Source organism: Gadus chalcogrammus, chromosome 1 (genome assembly GCF_026213295.1).
Source record: "Gadus chalcogrammus isolate NIFS_2021 chromosome 1, NIFS_Gcha_1.0, whole genome shotgun sequence".
Classification (NCBI taxonomy): Eukaryota; Metazoa; Chordata; class Actinopteri; order Gadiformes; family Gadidae; genus Gadus; species Gadus chalcogrammus.
Window position 1 is genome coordinate 28,320,118 of NC_079412.1, and position 16,324 is coordinate 28,336,441.

Here is a 16,324-nt window from a genome sequence, read left to right on the forward strand (position 1 = left end):
TCCTTGTGTGTTTCCTGGGGATGAGAGAGAGAGAGAGAGAGAGAGAGAGAGAGAGAGAGAGAGAGAGAGAGAGAGAGAGAGAGAGAGAGAGAGATTCTTGAATGTGTGTCCTAGATATTGTGTGATAGAAAAATTCAAAATCTTCTATACCGTTCAGTACAAACACTGTCCATCTGTGAGCATTAGCATAATCCAGATCTATTTTCGTCCGAGCACGCATGTGAGCTCCTCTTCAAGTCTCAGCGGGCGCCGTGTTTACCCGACTCTCACGCCAACGTGCTAACGGCTACCTCCCCGTGGCGTGCAGGTGCACATGGGGAGTCTGGGGAGGGATTCATCGGGCTCCCCCATCCTGTTCGCCGAGAACGTCACCTCCGCCACCACTCAGGTTACCAAGGTACGCCCCCCCCCCCCTGCTGACACATTGAGGCGTTCCTCCGTGGGATAACTGACCCAGCAACAAGACTGGTCCTCTCAGTGCTGAAGACGCGTTCGGGTGTGTGTGTGTGTGTGTGTGTGTGTGTGTGTGTGTGTGTGTCCATGTGTGTCTATGTGCGTGCGTGTGTTTGAGTGTCCGTGTTTGTCTGTGTGTGTGTGCGTGTGTGTGTTTGTCTGTGAGTGTGTGCGTGTGCTTGCATACGTACGTACGTACGTACGTACGTGTGTGTGTGTGTGTGTGTGTGTGTGTGTGTGTGTGTGTGTGTGTGTGTGTGTGTGTGTGTGTGTGTGTGTGTGTGTGTGTGTGTGTGTGTGTGTGTGTGTGTGTGTGTGTGTGTGTGTGTGTGTGTGTCGTTCCAGACGGTGAAGGGAGGCTACTCAGAGACGCGGATCGAGAAGCGGATTATCATCACGGGGGACGATGACGTGGATCAGGAGCAGGTGGGCCTGGCTGCTGCTGCTGTTGTTGTTGTTGTTGTTGTTGTTGTCGTCAGCGTTGTTGAACCCAGGACTGTGTGAGTGCTACCCTGCGGTGTCTGCTCCTATTGCGTCGCAGGCCTTGGCGATCGCGATCCAAGAAGCCAAGCAACAGCATCCCGACATGCTGGTCACCAAGGCGATCGTTGTCAGGGAAACGGAGTCCTCCAGCGACGAGAAGCACCGAATGTCTAAGGTAGGAGCGCTCCGTCTGTGTTTGGGACGGTCTGCGACTCTCGCGTCGCCGTGCTCTGATTCACGCTCCTCTCCTTTGTGTCTCGTCGGCAGTGTTGATCTACGCTGGCGAGGGCGCCCTCCGCAGGATCAGACGTGTCGGTGCAGCCGCAACCTGAAATGACCACCTATCCGTCCGGTGGTGGTTTTGATGGACACACACACACACACACACACACACACACACACACACACACACACACACACACACACACACACACACACACACACACACACACACACACACACACACACACACACACACACACACACGCACGCACTTGGCCATGTGTGGCAGGACTAGTGTTGATTTGTAATTTCTATTAACATTTAAACCACGACCATGTGAGTTACATTCAGTATTTTAGGTTATTATTGTTATTTATATTCACTACTGCGCCTGAGAGATGATTATGTATTCTCAGAACAGCGATGGAGCAGATGTACTTCACTTGAGATAATTGTACTGGAGTCTATAATTGGCTGACAATATGTCACTAGAACCGCCAGCAGCTGGAAAGATTTTGTGGATGATGGCTAAATGATCGTTAAACAGCCAACCAAGATGTCTTCTACAGTTACCCTCCGAAGTGGGAAACATATCACTGTTGATCTGTTGATATTTTAAATCAGGCAAAAAATATAGCAAGGTCAGACATGAATGCATCACCCTATTGACAACGTCTTGAAGGGAATCACCCTCTCCTCATTCCTTAGACATTTGTATTTCTGAGATACTGTACCACTGAAAAACTAGCCTGAAATCAACGGGAATTTCTGCCTGCCCATGTGCGACAAAATGACTGAAACTTGTGTGCTTCAATGTAAACTTCCTCACTTTTTAAAGGAGAACTATGTTAGATTGGACTACAGGTACAGTGCTGTGGCATGTGTGTGGGAAAAAACAGGGTTAAGTCAGGGACAAACGGATTTCTATCCTTCGTTTTCATACTTGCTGAGACCAACACATGAACGAACCGGGTGTCATTCTTCCGGAGACTCGCTAGGGGATGCTGCAAGCTGAAGTTGTCCTAATAGCGCCCTCTAGTGGCGCTTAACCTTTCTGCCACACATGGCAGAATTTGGCAAAAACACAATGTTTTGATGAGTGCTCAATTAGTCCTGCAGTGCAGTAACAGAAGATCGTGAAGCAGTAAACACAGAATAAAACCAGATTTCATGACAGGACAATATCGTCTCTAAGCATGTCACTATTTTCGAACATTACTTTTAATGTTATTTTTTTCCACCTCCTTTAGATATTGTTTAATATGAGATTAGTATATGAGCCCGATGTTTAGAAAGAGAGTATAGGCTCCAAATGACTGTACTCCAGTAGTGAAATTATAGTATTTAAAATGTTTGCATGATAGTTACTTGTAGGTACTTGTAGACTCAATTTGAAACACACAGAAAAGGTTTAATAGCTTCCACTACAATGATATATAGGTCGTTTCAAATGAAAGTACCGAAACTACTTTGCCCAAACTTCCAAGTCGGCACATGGGGAAATCACGCTTCTACAAAAGATTGTAGCCCTAACTTGTTGTTTGTGCAGCTTAATCATAAGCATAATAGGGGACAGAAAACAAATTATGTTTTGCTATTCCCAATGCAGTCCTACTTTTATACCGCTCACTTTAGTTACTGCTTATTTCCATTCTTCTTTTCTGTTTTTGCATTATAATAAACGTCAGCCATTGGTTATTTTCACACTGATCATCGGGCTATACCAGGAAAAAAAACACTAAACCTGTAGACCTGCACATTATCAGACATAGGTAATGCGCTATAGAGTAATCATCACTTAAACACTTATTTCTGAAATCTGCAAAACTCTTTTAAGGAATTGTAAGCCTGTGAGATGTTATGCATTGCTCATACGACAAAGGAAGAGTAAAATAACCGTTCTCGAAACATGTAGCGTGACAAGTGAGGGGGAAATGTTTCAGTAACGGTTCCTGTGTGTCTCCGATAAGTGAATGTTAGCAGAATGACATAGACTTTGTGATGTGCTGATAGTGGAGAACAAACAGTTTTTTGTATGACCTACTTTATATAACACAAAAAAGGGAAACCATACCAAACTGACAACGATCAGAAACTGACACAGCCAACGTCCACATTAATATTTAGCAAAACAACCTTTTCTTTGCAAATTTCTCTTGACTTCTTGCAGAATTCTATTGGGTGTGTTAGTTTAGAGTGGATGGTTCGACAGTGATAAAGAAATGCCTTTTTTTTCTTAGGTAAAGGTCAAAATAACGATGGTGTAGGCCTATGTAAACCGTCCAAACGTGTGGTGTGTAACTAACTTCCATTGTCTGTCTCTGAAAGGCAGACCACTGATTTATACTTTGGTTCCAGACGTGTGACGGTGATTGGCTGATGTGTGTACGTAGAATGGGACAATTGAAAATATTAAAAAGGTGTAATGTATTCTTGGGCTTGTAAATATGAAATGGTGCACTGTGAAAGCATGACCACATTTTTGCCAATGGTATTGATGGCCACTGGGTGGAGCCAGATCTTTGACGCCGTGAACCGGGCTGAAATAACTATCCGTCAAGGAAAAAAACGACCACAAAAATAAAAGTACGTCAACCTCGGTTTGAAATGGATCGAACAACAGCACCTCAAGAAAAAGTTACCATTTCTCCTGATGACAAAAAATATACCACTGGACCACAATGCATCACTGTCTACCGACTTTGGAGCTTTTCGTCTGAGCACTCTGATTGGTTGAGCTCTGGCTTACCTTATGAACATTACTGATGTGTACAGTCCTTCCTCTGCGCCCATATTTGCTTGTTGATGTGTGTTTGCTGTACAGTGTACTCGCGTTCCTCCTCTGACATCGAGAAAGATGAACGGGGGTGCAGGAGAAGAGGTGTGTGTCCGTGTGATTATAAGGGTAACAGTGTGGGTGCTGTGATCATATTTAAAGAGAAAAAAAAAAGGTATGTGTTGTTGTTCCTTACATTGACTGAGCAATGCAGTATTTTTTTTCTTTTTTTTTAACCATTAAAAAACAATTCCCAATGGACTCATGCGTACTGGTATTGTTTTGGTTGAATGGACGGTTTGCTTTTCTGTTGAAGCAGTTATTAGAACATTAATTAATGTATAAATATACTTATTCTCAATTTCTTGGGGAGTCTTTCCTCCTTGAATGGTAAGTGGACATTTACCATAATCAAAACAAAATGAACAATAAAAATCGAAAACAACGTTTCAAAGTTACTAGATTCAAGATTTCAGTGCTCTTAAGACACGATTCCATATAGCTTGGAACATCTTTTCTTTCAAATGCCCCCTCTGCCCCCAAAAGACGCAATTAAGCAGAAAATGACTTTGTATTTATTAAAAGCAGGTTGAATCATCCAAACATCCTTAAGCAATAGAGGGACTCATGCCAAACCACTGTTGACAGTCAGACACCACTCCCTTTGTTTGTATTGAAGCGATGTTAGAAAAGAAACCGGTCACCACTGTTCACGGCCACAGACCACAATGCAATCATGAAAAGACAAATAGGAAAACACAAGGCGAGTCCTCTCTGAGACCAAAAGCCCAAAGTTGTTGACGTGAAACAGAATGGACCGAAGCTGAACAATAATTTAAACGACAGGCGCGCGGTTTGTGGGTCAGAGAGAGGGACGGGGTTATCCATACAACACTGAGGGCGGGGGGAGCAAAGGGGAACACATAGATAGATATCTCACTTGAATTACAAGGAAAAAGAATCATAAAGACTTAAGGCTTATTTGGGACCTGAGGATTTCATACAAACATTAGACCGATGAAAGCTTTGTGTGTGTGTATATAATTGTGTAAGTGTATATGATTGTGTATGTGTGTTTGTGTATAAGATTGTGAGCGTGTTTTATATGATTGTGTGGATGTGTTTATATGATTGTGTGTGTGTTTATATTATTGTGTGATTTTGTGTGTGTGATTGTGTGTGTGTGTTTATATGCTTGTGTGTATGTGTTTATATTAATGTGTGATTGTGTGTGTGTGTTTGATTGTGTGTGATTGTGTGTGTCTGTGTATGATTTTGTGTGTGATTGTGTGTCTGTTTAGGATTGTGTGTGTGATTGTGTGTGTGTGTTTGTGTGTGTCTGTGTATGATTGTGTGTGTCTGTTTAGGATTGTGTGTGTATGATTGTGTGTGTGTGATTGTGTGTGTCTGTTTAGGATTGTGTGTGTATGATTGTGTGTGTGTGGGGGTCACGGTGCGACGGGGCTGGGGGGTCCGGGTGGTCGATGAACACAACATACTGCCGCTCTACAATGGAAGCCGTGTTGGGTGGTGCTGCGGTGGATCACAACGCTCCGCCCGACGGGGGCCTCTCTGCCCGACGGGGGCCTCTCCGCCCGACGGGGGCCGCCCCGCCCGACGGGGGCCGCCCCGCCCGACGGGGGCCGCCCCGCCCGACGGGGGCCCCTCCGCCCGACGGGGGCCGCCCCCGCCAGCCGCTACGCCTTTGGTTCTCCTCAACGCTCATCCCTCGAGTTCCGTGGCAAAAGTTTGTCACTTTCTTCTCTTCGTCTCTTCTCTTCTCGTCTTCCTCCTCCTCCTCCTCCTCCTCCTCCTCTTCCTCGTCTGGTACGCGTCCCGGGTGTCACACGGAGGAGCCGACTGCAGCCCCCGGAATACAAAGGCCTCCGAGGAACGTTCCCGCTGTCATAAAGTGACGGGCTCCTCCGGGGGGGGGGGCTCTCCTCCTGGGGCTGAGCCCGTAAGACGCTCCGCACGCTCTGAGGGGAAACTTTGGGAACGGCGGCACGTTTTATTCCTCTCCCCGCATAAGTCCGCTCGAGGAAAAGATGAACCCCCCCCCCGCCCCCCAGCTCCGAGCTGAGTCCGACGCATCGCTGGAGAGGAGGAGCGCGAGTGCTTAACGTCACGTGGCGTGTCATTATTTCTCTGCCGCACGTGCGCTTCCACGCGCGCGTCGCGCCATAACTTCAGCCGCTGAGGAACGCACGTAAGCTGATTCCTGGAGGCTGATACATCCACCACGGCCGCGAGGAATAAACCTTTTTATCTTTTCTGTTTTTTTTTCTGCTTCCCTCTTTGAGAATATCCACGAGTGTCAAGGTACAGTTGAGAGGGGGGGGGGGGGGGGGGGGGGGGGGGGGGGGGAGAAGAAACGCTTCAGAGCCGCCGCAGTCGAGGGGGGGGGGGGGGGCCTCCGGATCGTCGATGAAAGCACCTCCACAAAAAAGACAGCGACACTCCTCCGCTATCCTCCCCTCCCAGTTTTTTTTACTTTTTATATAAAGGTTATGGGAACAAAATGAAAGGCAGAGAGAGACATCTCCTCAAAGAGTGCCATGTAACAGAGGAGGAGGGTGGGGTGGGGTGGGGGCATGAGGGAGGGGGGCGGGGGGGGGTGGAGGTGAGGGGGGGAGGTGGGGATCCAAGCACCACCTCTCTCTCACAGGTTTCTCCAGGGCTGCGGAGGCGGTTGTCATAGCGCTGTCCTGGCTGTGAGGAGGAGGAGGAGGAGGAGGCCGGAGACGGTAACCAGGGGCGATGCGGAGGGCAGACAGGCCGTTCCCATGGCGATGGGACCTTGGGGCGCAATACGAAATGAGATGGAAACAAGTAAGGACAAATTGTTGTGTTTTCATCTGAATCCGTGCCTTCTCAAATGGAACAGGGAGATGACTCAGAAAATATTTACTTAAGGAATAATAACACACACATTGGCCTCGTCAGTACACAAATGGGTCAGCGGGTGGTACTGTTGCACCACAGTCTCTTTCGGTGGCGGAATCGATTTCTAACAATTGAAAACACAGCAGTTGTGTGGAAAAAAAAGCTGTTGTGTCTGAAGTGCCCATATAACAACTGAAACATTATCCTAGCGCCAGGAATACAGATTTGTGCATTCTTCCACATTCTTTGGAACTATAACAATGCTGTCATTTTATTCGGATCCACCAGAAGGGATGCATTAGTAATATGATGGTAAATCCTTGATCAGGAAGCCAGTATTACTGTTTGCAAAAGCTCATATACCTTAATCTTAGGCAGCTCACTAAAGAGTAAATAACCATAGATTAAGTAGGTAATGAATCATACAGATAATGATTTTTCACTGTATCTGTCTTACTTCAAGGCAGGTGTGAAACAATACTTCAGGGATACACTCCAAATAGGAAAGGTAAGATCCCAAGACCAAAATACATATACAATACATATATTTGCATATGTGCTGCATAAATAACATTCATTATAGCAGATTGTTATTGTATAAAATCTTGTGTGACTACTTTGCCTATCTATCTTCTACAGTGAAAACGGCCGCTCTATATAACGTCAGAGAGAGAGAGAGAGAGAGAGAGAGAGAGAGAGGGGGGAGACAGAGACAGAGATAGAGGGGGGAGACAAGAGACAGAGAGAGAGGGGGGACCAGAGAAACAGAGACGAGAGTGGGGGACAAGAGACAAGAGGAGATGAGAGTGAGATAGAGAGAGAGAGAGAGAGAAGAAGAGAGAGAGAGAGAGAGGCCGAAGAGAGAGGCAGAGAGAGAAGAGAGAGAACAGAGCGGGGGGGGGAGAGAGAGAGAGAGAGAGAGAGAGAGAGAGAGAGAGGAGAGAGAGGAGAAGAGAGAGAGAGAGAGAGACGGACAGAGACGGAAGAGGAGAGAGAGAGAAGGGACAGAGAGAGAGAGAGAGGAGACACCAGAGAGAGAGAGAGAGAGAGCGTGCAAGAGAGAGAGAGAGAGAGAGCGGCCAGATTAGAGGAGCGAGAGAGAGATGCAGAGAGAGAGAGAGAGAGAGAGAGAGAGAGACGTTCGGAAGAGAGAGGAGAGAGGCAAGCGAGTAGATGAGAGCGATTGCATAGGAGGCAGAGAGGCAGAGAAGCAGAGAGGCAGAGAGAGAGAGACAGAGAGAGAGAGAGAGAGAGAGAGAGAGAGAGAGACAGACAGAGAGAGACAGAGACAGAGAGAGAGAGAGAGAGAGAGAGAGACAGAGAGACAGAGAGAGAGAGAGAGAGAGAGAGACGGACAGAGAGAGAGAGAGAGACGGACAGAGAGAGAGAGAGAGAGACGGACAGAGAGAGAGAGAGAGAGACAGAGACAGAGACAGAGAGACAGAGACAGAGAGAGAGGGAGAGAGAGAGAGAGAGAAAGAGAGCGAGAGAGAGACAGAGACAGAGACAGCGCCCCCTGCTGACCTTTGATCCGTGGGATGGTGATCTCCTGGCTGCTGCTGCCGTGGCCTCCCTCACTGAAGGGTTGGATCTGGATCACGTAGTCCTGGTTGACGGGCAGCGACAGCTCCAGGGACGTGCTGTTGGTCTCCACCACGCTGGGCCGGCCCCCCAGCCTGTCCTGGCTGTACGTCACCTACGGCAAGCGGGCGGGGACACGCAGACAGACGGACGGACGGACGGGCGTGTGAGGATCGAGGGCTGAGTGATGGTTTGCTGTGGGGAACTATACGGGGAACGGGTTAACCTAGTGATGGTTAGTGCCTGGCACGTGGTTCTATGATTATCCTTACTGTACCGACAGCCGTATATTGTTGTTTCATACAAATGTATGTATTATGTAAGTGGCTTTGGATAAAAGAGTGTTAATGTAAAGGTAAATGTGAAAATCTGAGGCTGTTGATTACACAGATGGGATTCCTGGAATTGCAGACTGATAAGCATTCGCCGGTTGGAGCCGATGTCAGGCTAATGAAGATCGCTATGGGGTAGGGAGAGATAGTGGTTAGGCTGTCGGACGCTTAACTGGAGGTTCCAGGTTCAAACCCTAATGTCTGCCGCCTGCCTATAGGCTTAACAAGGGGTTTCACAATACATCACACCCATCCCACGCAGCCATCTCGGTAGCTTCTCCCCCCCCATGCCTCCGTGCTTCCCAAAATGGCGGGCTTCAACTCATTTTAAGGAGCGTCAGATCAAACAACCGAAACCCCATGGTAGCCCTCCATGAGCGCGCCGCCCTCAGCCCCTTACCTGCTCCTTAACCACACGTATGTACCAAGATAAATCAGGCTGTGTGAGAGGCTCTGGACGGCCGCCGCCGGCCGCCGCCGCGCGGTAACCATCGCGTCGGGAGGCGAGGATCTGTGAGTCCCCCCCTGCCGGGGCTGAGCGCAGAGCTCTGGTCTCTGGTAGCGACTGGGAGGAGAGCGGGAGTGTCTCCTAGCACAACTGGGCTTCCTCTCAGAAGGGGACGGGTGGGCTCTGCTGCTGGTCAGGGGGGGGGCTCCTCAAAGAGCATAGCAGAGCGCTGTGAGGTTCGGTCCACTGCATCTTCACATGGTGGATCTCTATATGGTCTCTTTATATATGCTGGATCTTATACCGGATGATTCATGTATACCTACTATGTTGTTATTTTGTTGCCATGTTATTCTTGTTTTACCGTTTTGTTTTGCCTACCTTGGCATAATTGCACTATTTAGAATGTATTAATTGTAAATATAACTTATTTTATTCATTTGACCTAATTGTATGTACTCATTGCACCGTGGGTCAGAGACAGACGCAATTTATATTTCTAGATTTGTCTCAACATAGTATTATTTAGTTATATTGTGTATTATTAGTTATATTGTGTATATAGGTGTATGGTGTATCGTTTTTCCTTGGTTTCGATTCCACGCTATGCTGCTTAGGGCTAACAGGAGTATAGACTTTACATCGTGATGTTTGGTTGTAAGTGTGGTTAAATAATAACCGTTGAGTTGTCTTTCCCACCGGGCTGCTTATCTAAGGTTGAAATGCTAATCTGCTCCACTGATTTCAATATTTACGGTCCACACTGAAGGCGGGAATCAGATGCTATGCTACGGCTGATACGCTAAGCGACAGAATTAAAATAATGAATGTCAAAAGCAAATACCGTGCGAAAGCACTCATTAAGAATTATGCAAGAGCAAACGTTCCAATCCACTCCCGTCAACGCCGTGGTACATTAGGATTTTAATTCATGTTGGCACGCTGGAAAATGAGTTTGGTCGAATGATCGGTTATAAATCACATGACGCGATCCGAAATGAACCGTGCACTCATCAAAGCGACGGTGCTATGGAAATAAACCGAGCCGTAGTACACAGAACACAGTACATCAAGTACTCCGCCGTCGTGACTACAGTACAATAGAAGTACATCAGTATATCAAGTACTCGGCATTCGTGACTACAGTACATCAGTAGTACACAGTACATCAAGTACTCCGGCGTCATGACTACAGTACATCAGTAGTACACAGTACATCAAGTACTCCGGCGTCATGACTACAGTACATCAGTAGTACACAGTACATCAAGTACTCCGGCGTCATGACTACAGTACATCAGTAGTACAAGGTACATCAAGTACTCTGGCGTCATGACTACAGTACATCAGTAGTACACAGTACATCAAGTACTCCACCGCTGTGACTACAGTACATCAGTAGTACACAGTACATCAAGTACTCCGGCGTCATGACTACAGTACATCAGTAGTACAAAGTACATCAAGTACTCCACCGCTGTGAGTACAGTACATCAGTAGTACACAGTACATCAAGTACTCTGGCGTCATGACTACAGTACATCAGTAGTACACAGTACATCAAGTACTCCACCGCTGTGAGTACAGTACATCAGTAGTACACAGTACATCAAGTACTCCGGCGTCATGACTACAGTACATCAGTAGTACACAGTACATCAAGTACTCCGGCGTCGGGACCGGACTGGGAACACGTTTGTCGATACAAAACACAAAACAAAGAGCGTCACCAACTGTCAATTCAGTTACCGCGGCGACGCCCGTACACCCGTGGCGACGCCCGTACACGCGCCGCCACGCCCGCTTCTGTCGGCGTGCGAGCACGCGAAGCACGGAGGCGTCTCGCACCGCGGCGGCGGCGTTGGCGGCGGCGGCGGCGGCGCTAAGTCATCCGGCTGTCAGCCCCGTTGCCGCCGACGACTGACAGCCCGTCAAGAGCGGCACTCGAGCGCTCCCCGGGGGGGGGCGGGAACGCCGTCTCCCACAAAGGAAGGGGGGAGAAAATTTGAACGCCTACTCATCATGGATCTACTGAAGGAGAGCGGGGGAGGGGGGGAGGAGGGGGGGGGGGAGGGGGAGGCAAACCCTAAAACAACTTTCTTCAGATGGAAAGTGATGCAATGTGTTACATAGCAGTGCTGTGGATTAATCCTGGCTGAGAAACAAGTCTTAAATGCGTTAACACGTTTTTAAAACATAGACTACGATGTTATTATGGACTAGAATGTGCCTCTATGGGTCACAACCAGTGAGGCCAGTAACGCGTTACTGGCCTCGGAACACTTTTTTAAGTAACGAGTGATCTAACGCGTTACTATTTCCAAACCAGTAATCACATTAAAGTTACTCATCAAAGTCACTGTGCGTTACTATTTTTTTACCGGATCCCCGATTGGCGTTGAGAGCGATGGAGTGGTGTGTGTGTGTGTGTGTGTGTGTGTGTGTGTGTGTGTGTGTGTGTGTGTGTGTGTGTGTGTGTCTATGTTTCTGTCTGTCTGTCTGTCTGTTTGTGTGAGAGTGCGTGTGAAGCGTAAGTCGCCAAAGACTTCAATCTATCAGAGGGGAGTGTCGACCTTGACTCTTCGTGTGTCAATGTGTGCACCCAGGGCCATAGCACAAAATTCTGGGCAAGAGGTACTGATGCCCCCCCCCCCCCCCCCCCCCCCCCGAGTTCTATCAGCCCCCTGCGCAGAATTGTTGAGGGGGGGGGGGGGGTTGGAAGAACAATTGTTGACAGGGGGGGCAAAAAGTTAGTATTGGCAAAACCAGTTGTAATTTTTTATTTTGAGGCAGCAGGGGGTGTTGCCGAAGCTATATTTAACTAATAAAGTAACTTGTAATCTAACTTAATTACTTTTAAAATCAAGTAATCAGCAAAGTAACTAAGTTACTATTTTAAGGAGTAACTAGTAATCAGTAATCTGATTACTTTTTTAAGGTAACTGTGGCAACACTGGTCACAACGTCACATGACGTCCATAACCTCTGGTCTAGTGAGGGGGAGCGGCCTGCGCGAGGGAGTGGCCTTATAGCTCCGCCCCTAAAGGACAGAAGAGTTGTGATTGGTTTACCTTGTAGCCGGTCACCTCTGATTCGTTCTCCAAGGCGTGGACTTGGTCCCACCGGAGGAGCACCTTGGAGTTGGACGTGTTCCACATGATCTTCACTGGAGCCTGGCTAGGGGCTGGAGAGAGAGAGAGAGAGAGAGAGAGAGAGAGAGAGAGAGAGAGAGAGAGAGAGAGAGAGAGAGACAGAGACAGAGACAGAGACAGAGACAGAGAGAGAGACAGAGACAGAGACAGAGACAGAGAGAGAGAGAGAGAGAGAGAGAGAGAGAGAGAGAGAGAGAGAGAGAGAGAGACAGAGAGAGAGAGAGAGAGAGAGAGAGAGAGAGAGAGAGAGAGAGAGAGAGAGAGAGAGAGAGAGACAGAGAGACAGAGAGATGAATGAAACAACAGTCCACTCAATATACAGTAGCATCCAGAGCTCTGCCGCCGTGAAGGGCCGATCCCATTATCCGTTCATCATCCCACTGTTAGCGCTGAATGCTAGCGTACTCGCGTGGGCGTGGGGCACCAGTGTCTGCGTGCGTCTGTTTGTGAGAGCAATATGGAGGTTAAAGGCGTGAGCGAGAGTCTCAATGGCGTGGCGAAAATAATAGACACGGAAAGACACTGTCAGGGAGTTGTTTACACGAATCCCCAAAATGAGCAGAGACCGTTTTACCGAGCAGCTCATTTCCACGGTAAATCTCGCCGATTCGTGACTCACAGAGCAGCGGAGAGTGCCAGAGAACTTTAACATCAATTTTATTATTCTTTTCAGGCATGTTTCTGCTATAATTCATGACAAAACTCTCAGGGAACTTGAACAATATTGTGGGGCGGTTGTGGCAGCAGTTAGAGAATTAGAGGACCACTACAGCGATGGTCTGAGTGCAGATCTGGCGCTCGGTGGGTTTGAGAGAAACGTGAGGGGGTGCAGAGGCGGACACGAGATGGTGGATTAGAGCCACTGCTCTGAAAAGGTGTGCTAAACTTTAACTGGTACCTTTAACAACCAAATAAATGTGAGTGATAGCACAATAATACCAGTAGTTCTTGGATGATTCATTAGACAGCCGAATGATTAAAATGCCCTCATGAATATACATTTCGGGCAAGAATTCTGTTAACGAATGGCTGAATATTATGGGATGTTTGCGGTGTTAAACTGGAAACTGGAGCGGAAGAAACTCAACGGAGTGAGAAACGAAAAACCTCCCTCCAAAAATCAAGAAGCACAAGGACACCTCAATCAAACCCCCAGCGCCCCAAAACAAAACCAAGGAACAAAGAAATAATACAAATACATCAACAACAAAGTACAAACCCCCCGCGTCTCCCCCGGGACAATCACCCCCCCGCCGCGGCCCCGGGCCCTCGACTCACGGGGCTTCTTGGTGGTGACGTTGACGACGGCGCTGGGGGGCCCGAAGCCGGCGCTGTTGTAGGCCCTCAGAGAGAGCAGGTAGGTGCTGCTGCCCTCCAGGTGGCTGATCAGCACCGACGTCCGGTTCCCCGTCGTGCGGACCACCCGGGCCGCGCCCGGCTGCTCCTTCTCCTCCCGGTACCGCAGCTGGACACACGGACACAGACAGACAAAGGTTGAGAGCCGGACACACGGACAGACAAGAGGTTAGAGCCAGACACACGGACACAGACAGACAAAAGGTTAGAGCCAGACACACGGACACAGACAAAGGGTTAGAGCCGGACACACGGACACAGACAGACAAAGGGTTAGAGCCGGACACACGGACACAGACAGACAAAGGGTTAGAGGCAGACACACGGACAGACAAAGGGTTAGAGCCAGACACACGGACACAGAGAGACAAAGTGTTAGAGCCGGACACACGGACACGGACAGACAAGAGGTTAGAGCCAGACACACGGACACAGACAGACAAAGGGTTAGAGCCGGACACACGGACAGACAAGAGGTTATAGGCGGACACACGGACACAGACAGACAAGAGGTTATAGGCGGACACACGGACACAGACAGACAAGAGGTTATAGCCACACAGACAATCTGAGGTATAATAGCGCGCGGACGATGTCAGGACTGACCCCCGTGAGCCCTGAGTAGGTGTGCTCCGTTGATGTAACCAAACGAGGCGGTGGTTATACTCTGAGCGGGATCATTATTAATACACATGTCCACAGAATCCTACAGAGCAAACCTTGAGTACGTTCATGAATACAAATCACCAAAACGACGCTGTAGTTATGCTCTGAGTGAGCGTATTAATACAAATGTCAACAGAATCCTACGGAGCGATGCACGAGTAGGTTTATGAACACAAGTAGGAAAACAATCCTAGAGAGTTTAACTTGAATAGGAGTACGAATTAAACGAGGCGAGCAGCAGCAGAACATATGGCCCTGCTATGATACTGCAGTGTTGCAGAAGGCCGGGCTAATCTCTTGTTTGGATAAGCTTTGGGGACCTCGCAAATCCTGAGGCAGGCATATGATTTGCTGCCATGTTCGAAAAAAAAGCACCCCGCCTCCGAATCACTTCACATCCCCCCGGATACACACACATGCTCCCTCTCTCTCCCACACACACACACACACACACACACACACACACACACACACACACACGCTGTACTGTACAGCTCGTGTGCTCAGCAGCACATGCACATTATCACAGGGCAGGGTGAAACAGCAAAAAGGTCAATAGCTACTTAAGGGAGACAGAAACAAATAACATATCAATTCTAGTCTTCCATATATCCATCTATCTCTGCTTATAGGTTGGTACAACAGTGTGCTGTGTGTGGATGTGTGTGTGTGCGTGCGTGCGCGCGTGTGTGTGTATGTGTTTGTGTGTGCATGTATGTGTGTGCTTGTATGCGTGTATGTGCATGTGTGTGTGCATAAGTATGTGTGCACATGTGTGTGGGTGTATGTTTGCATTTCTGTGTGTCCACGTGTGTGCATGCATGTATGTCTGTTTGCAGGTGCCTGTGTGTGTGTGTGTGTGTGTGTCTGTGTCTGTGTCTGTGTGTCTGTGTGTCTGTGTCTGTGTCTGTGTGTGTGTGTGTGTGTGTGTGTGTGTGTGTGTCTGTGTGTGTGTGTCTGTGTGTGTGTGTCTGTGTCTGTGCGTGTGTGTGTGTGTGTGTCTGTGTGTGTGTGTGTCTGTGTGTGTGTGTGTCTGTGTGTGTGTGTGTGTGTGTGTGTGTGTGTGTGCGTGTGTGTGTGTGTGTGTGTCTGTGTGCGTGTGTGCGTGTCTGTGTGCGCGTGCGTGCGTGCGTGCGTGCGTGCGTGCGTGCGTGCGTGCGTGCGTGCGTGCGTGTGTGTGTGGGCGGGACCTCGTAGCCCAGGATGCGTCGGCGGCTGTTGCTCCAGGACAGCGCCTTCCAGGAGACCTCCACCTCGCTGGCCGAGACGCTGCGCGCTCTGACGCGGCCGGGGGAACGGCTGGGCTCTGGAGGGGGGACACGGACCACTGGGTTACCCGCCGTTACCCACACTGCCTGCTGCCGCGGCTCCACTTCCTCCCAAGATGCAAAGCAACACTTGAATGAAATAAATGAAAGCATTTTCTCCCGGAATTGGGGAAAGCAATGTAATATCCTTTCTTTTTTTTTTTAGGGTGCAATTTGAAATATGTCGGTTTTGTAATTAACGTAAAGTTCCCTGTAGGGAAATTAAAAAAACAACAACTCCCAAACAACTTCTGATTGCATTTTAATTTGGGTGAAACCACGAGAGATTAACCAAGAAGTGAAGACTCAGAAATACTCCGTAAACTCCGTAAGGGCATAAAGTTGAACGCTAACGTTTCTACGGCACGTAGGTGAGGATAACTTTGAGATTTTCTCATTTGGTTCTTCTGGGAAAAAGTCCACACTAGAACCTTTGTGTGGTCCCTACTCCAGCATGATTAGTGTTTGGGGAGTGGCCAGGAATACAATCGCATTTACACCTCCAAACCCATAGAGGGCGCCCCATCCCTGTCTGGACTCGCTCTTTAAATCCTCCTAATAGACTCGGGCGTAGGCTACCTTCCTCCGCAGAGTGGATGGTGGTCACCGGCCCGAAGGGACCCTCTCCCTTGTTGTTGTACACGCCCACTTTGACCTGGTAG

General features: G+C 48.5%; 2 protein-coding genes across 2 annotated transcripts in view; one reads left to right on the forward strand and one right to left on the reverse strand.

Moving 5' to 3' along the window:
- si:dkey-178k16.1 (band 4.1-like protein 1) overlaps positions 1-1,209 on the forward strand; it is a 44,358-nt gene extending 43,149 nt beyond the window's left edge. Inside the window, exons 19-22 of the mRNA XM_056598327.1 lie at positions 308-397; positions 799-879; positions 995-1,111; positions 1,204-1,209. Coding sequence (XP_056454302.1) covers positions 308-397; positions 799-879; positions 995-1,111; positions 1,204-1,209 — 294 coding nt within the window. The remainder of the gene's footprint in view (positions 1-307; positions 398-798; positions 880-994; positions 1,112-1,203) is intronic.
- Positions 1,210-6,629: 5,420 nt separating this feature from the next.
- cntn3a.1 (contactin 3a, tandem duplicate 1) overlaps positions 6,630-16,324 on the reverse strand; it is a 70,259-nt gene continuing 60,564 nt past the window's right edge. Inside the window, exons 23-28 of the mRNA XM_056598442.1 lie at positions 16,242-16,324; positions 15,546-15,661; positions 13,612-13,798; positions 12,253-12,365; positions 8,345-8,516; positions 6,630-6,733 (exon numbers count right to left, since the gene is read on the reverse strand). The exon at positions 16,242-16,324 is cut by the window's right edge and continues 152 nt beyond it. Coding sequence (XP_056454417.1) covers positions 6,630-6,733; positions 8,345-8,516; positions 12,253-12,365; positions 13,612-13,798; positions 15,546-15,661; positions 16,242-16,324 — 775 coding nt within the window. The remainder of the gene's footprint in view (positions 6,734-8,344; positions 8,517-12,252; positions 12,366-13,611; positions 13,799-15,545; positions 15,662-16,241) is intronic.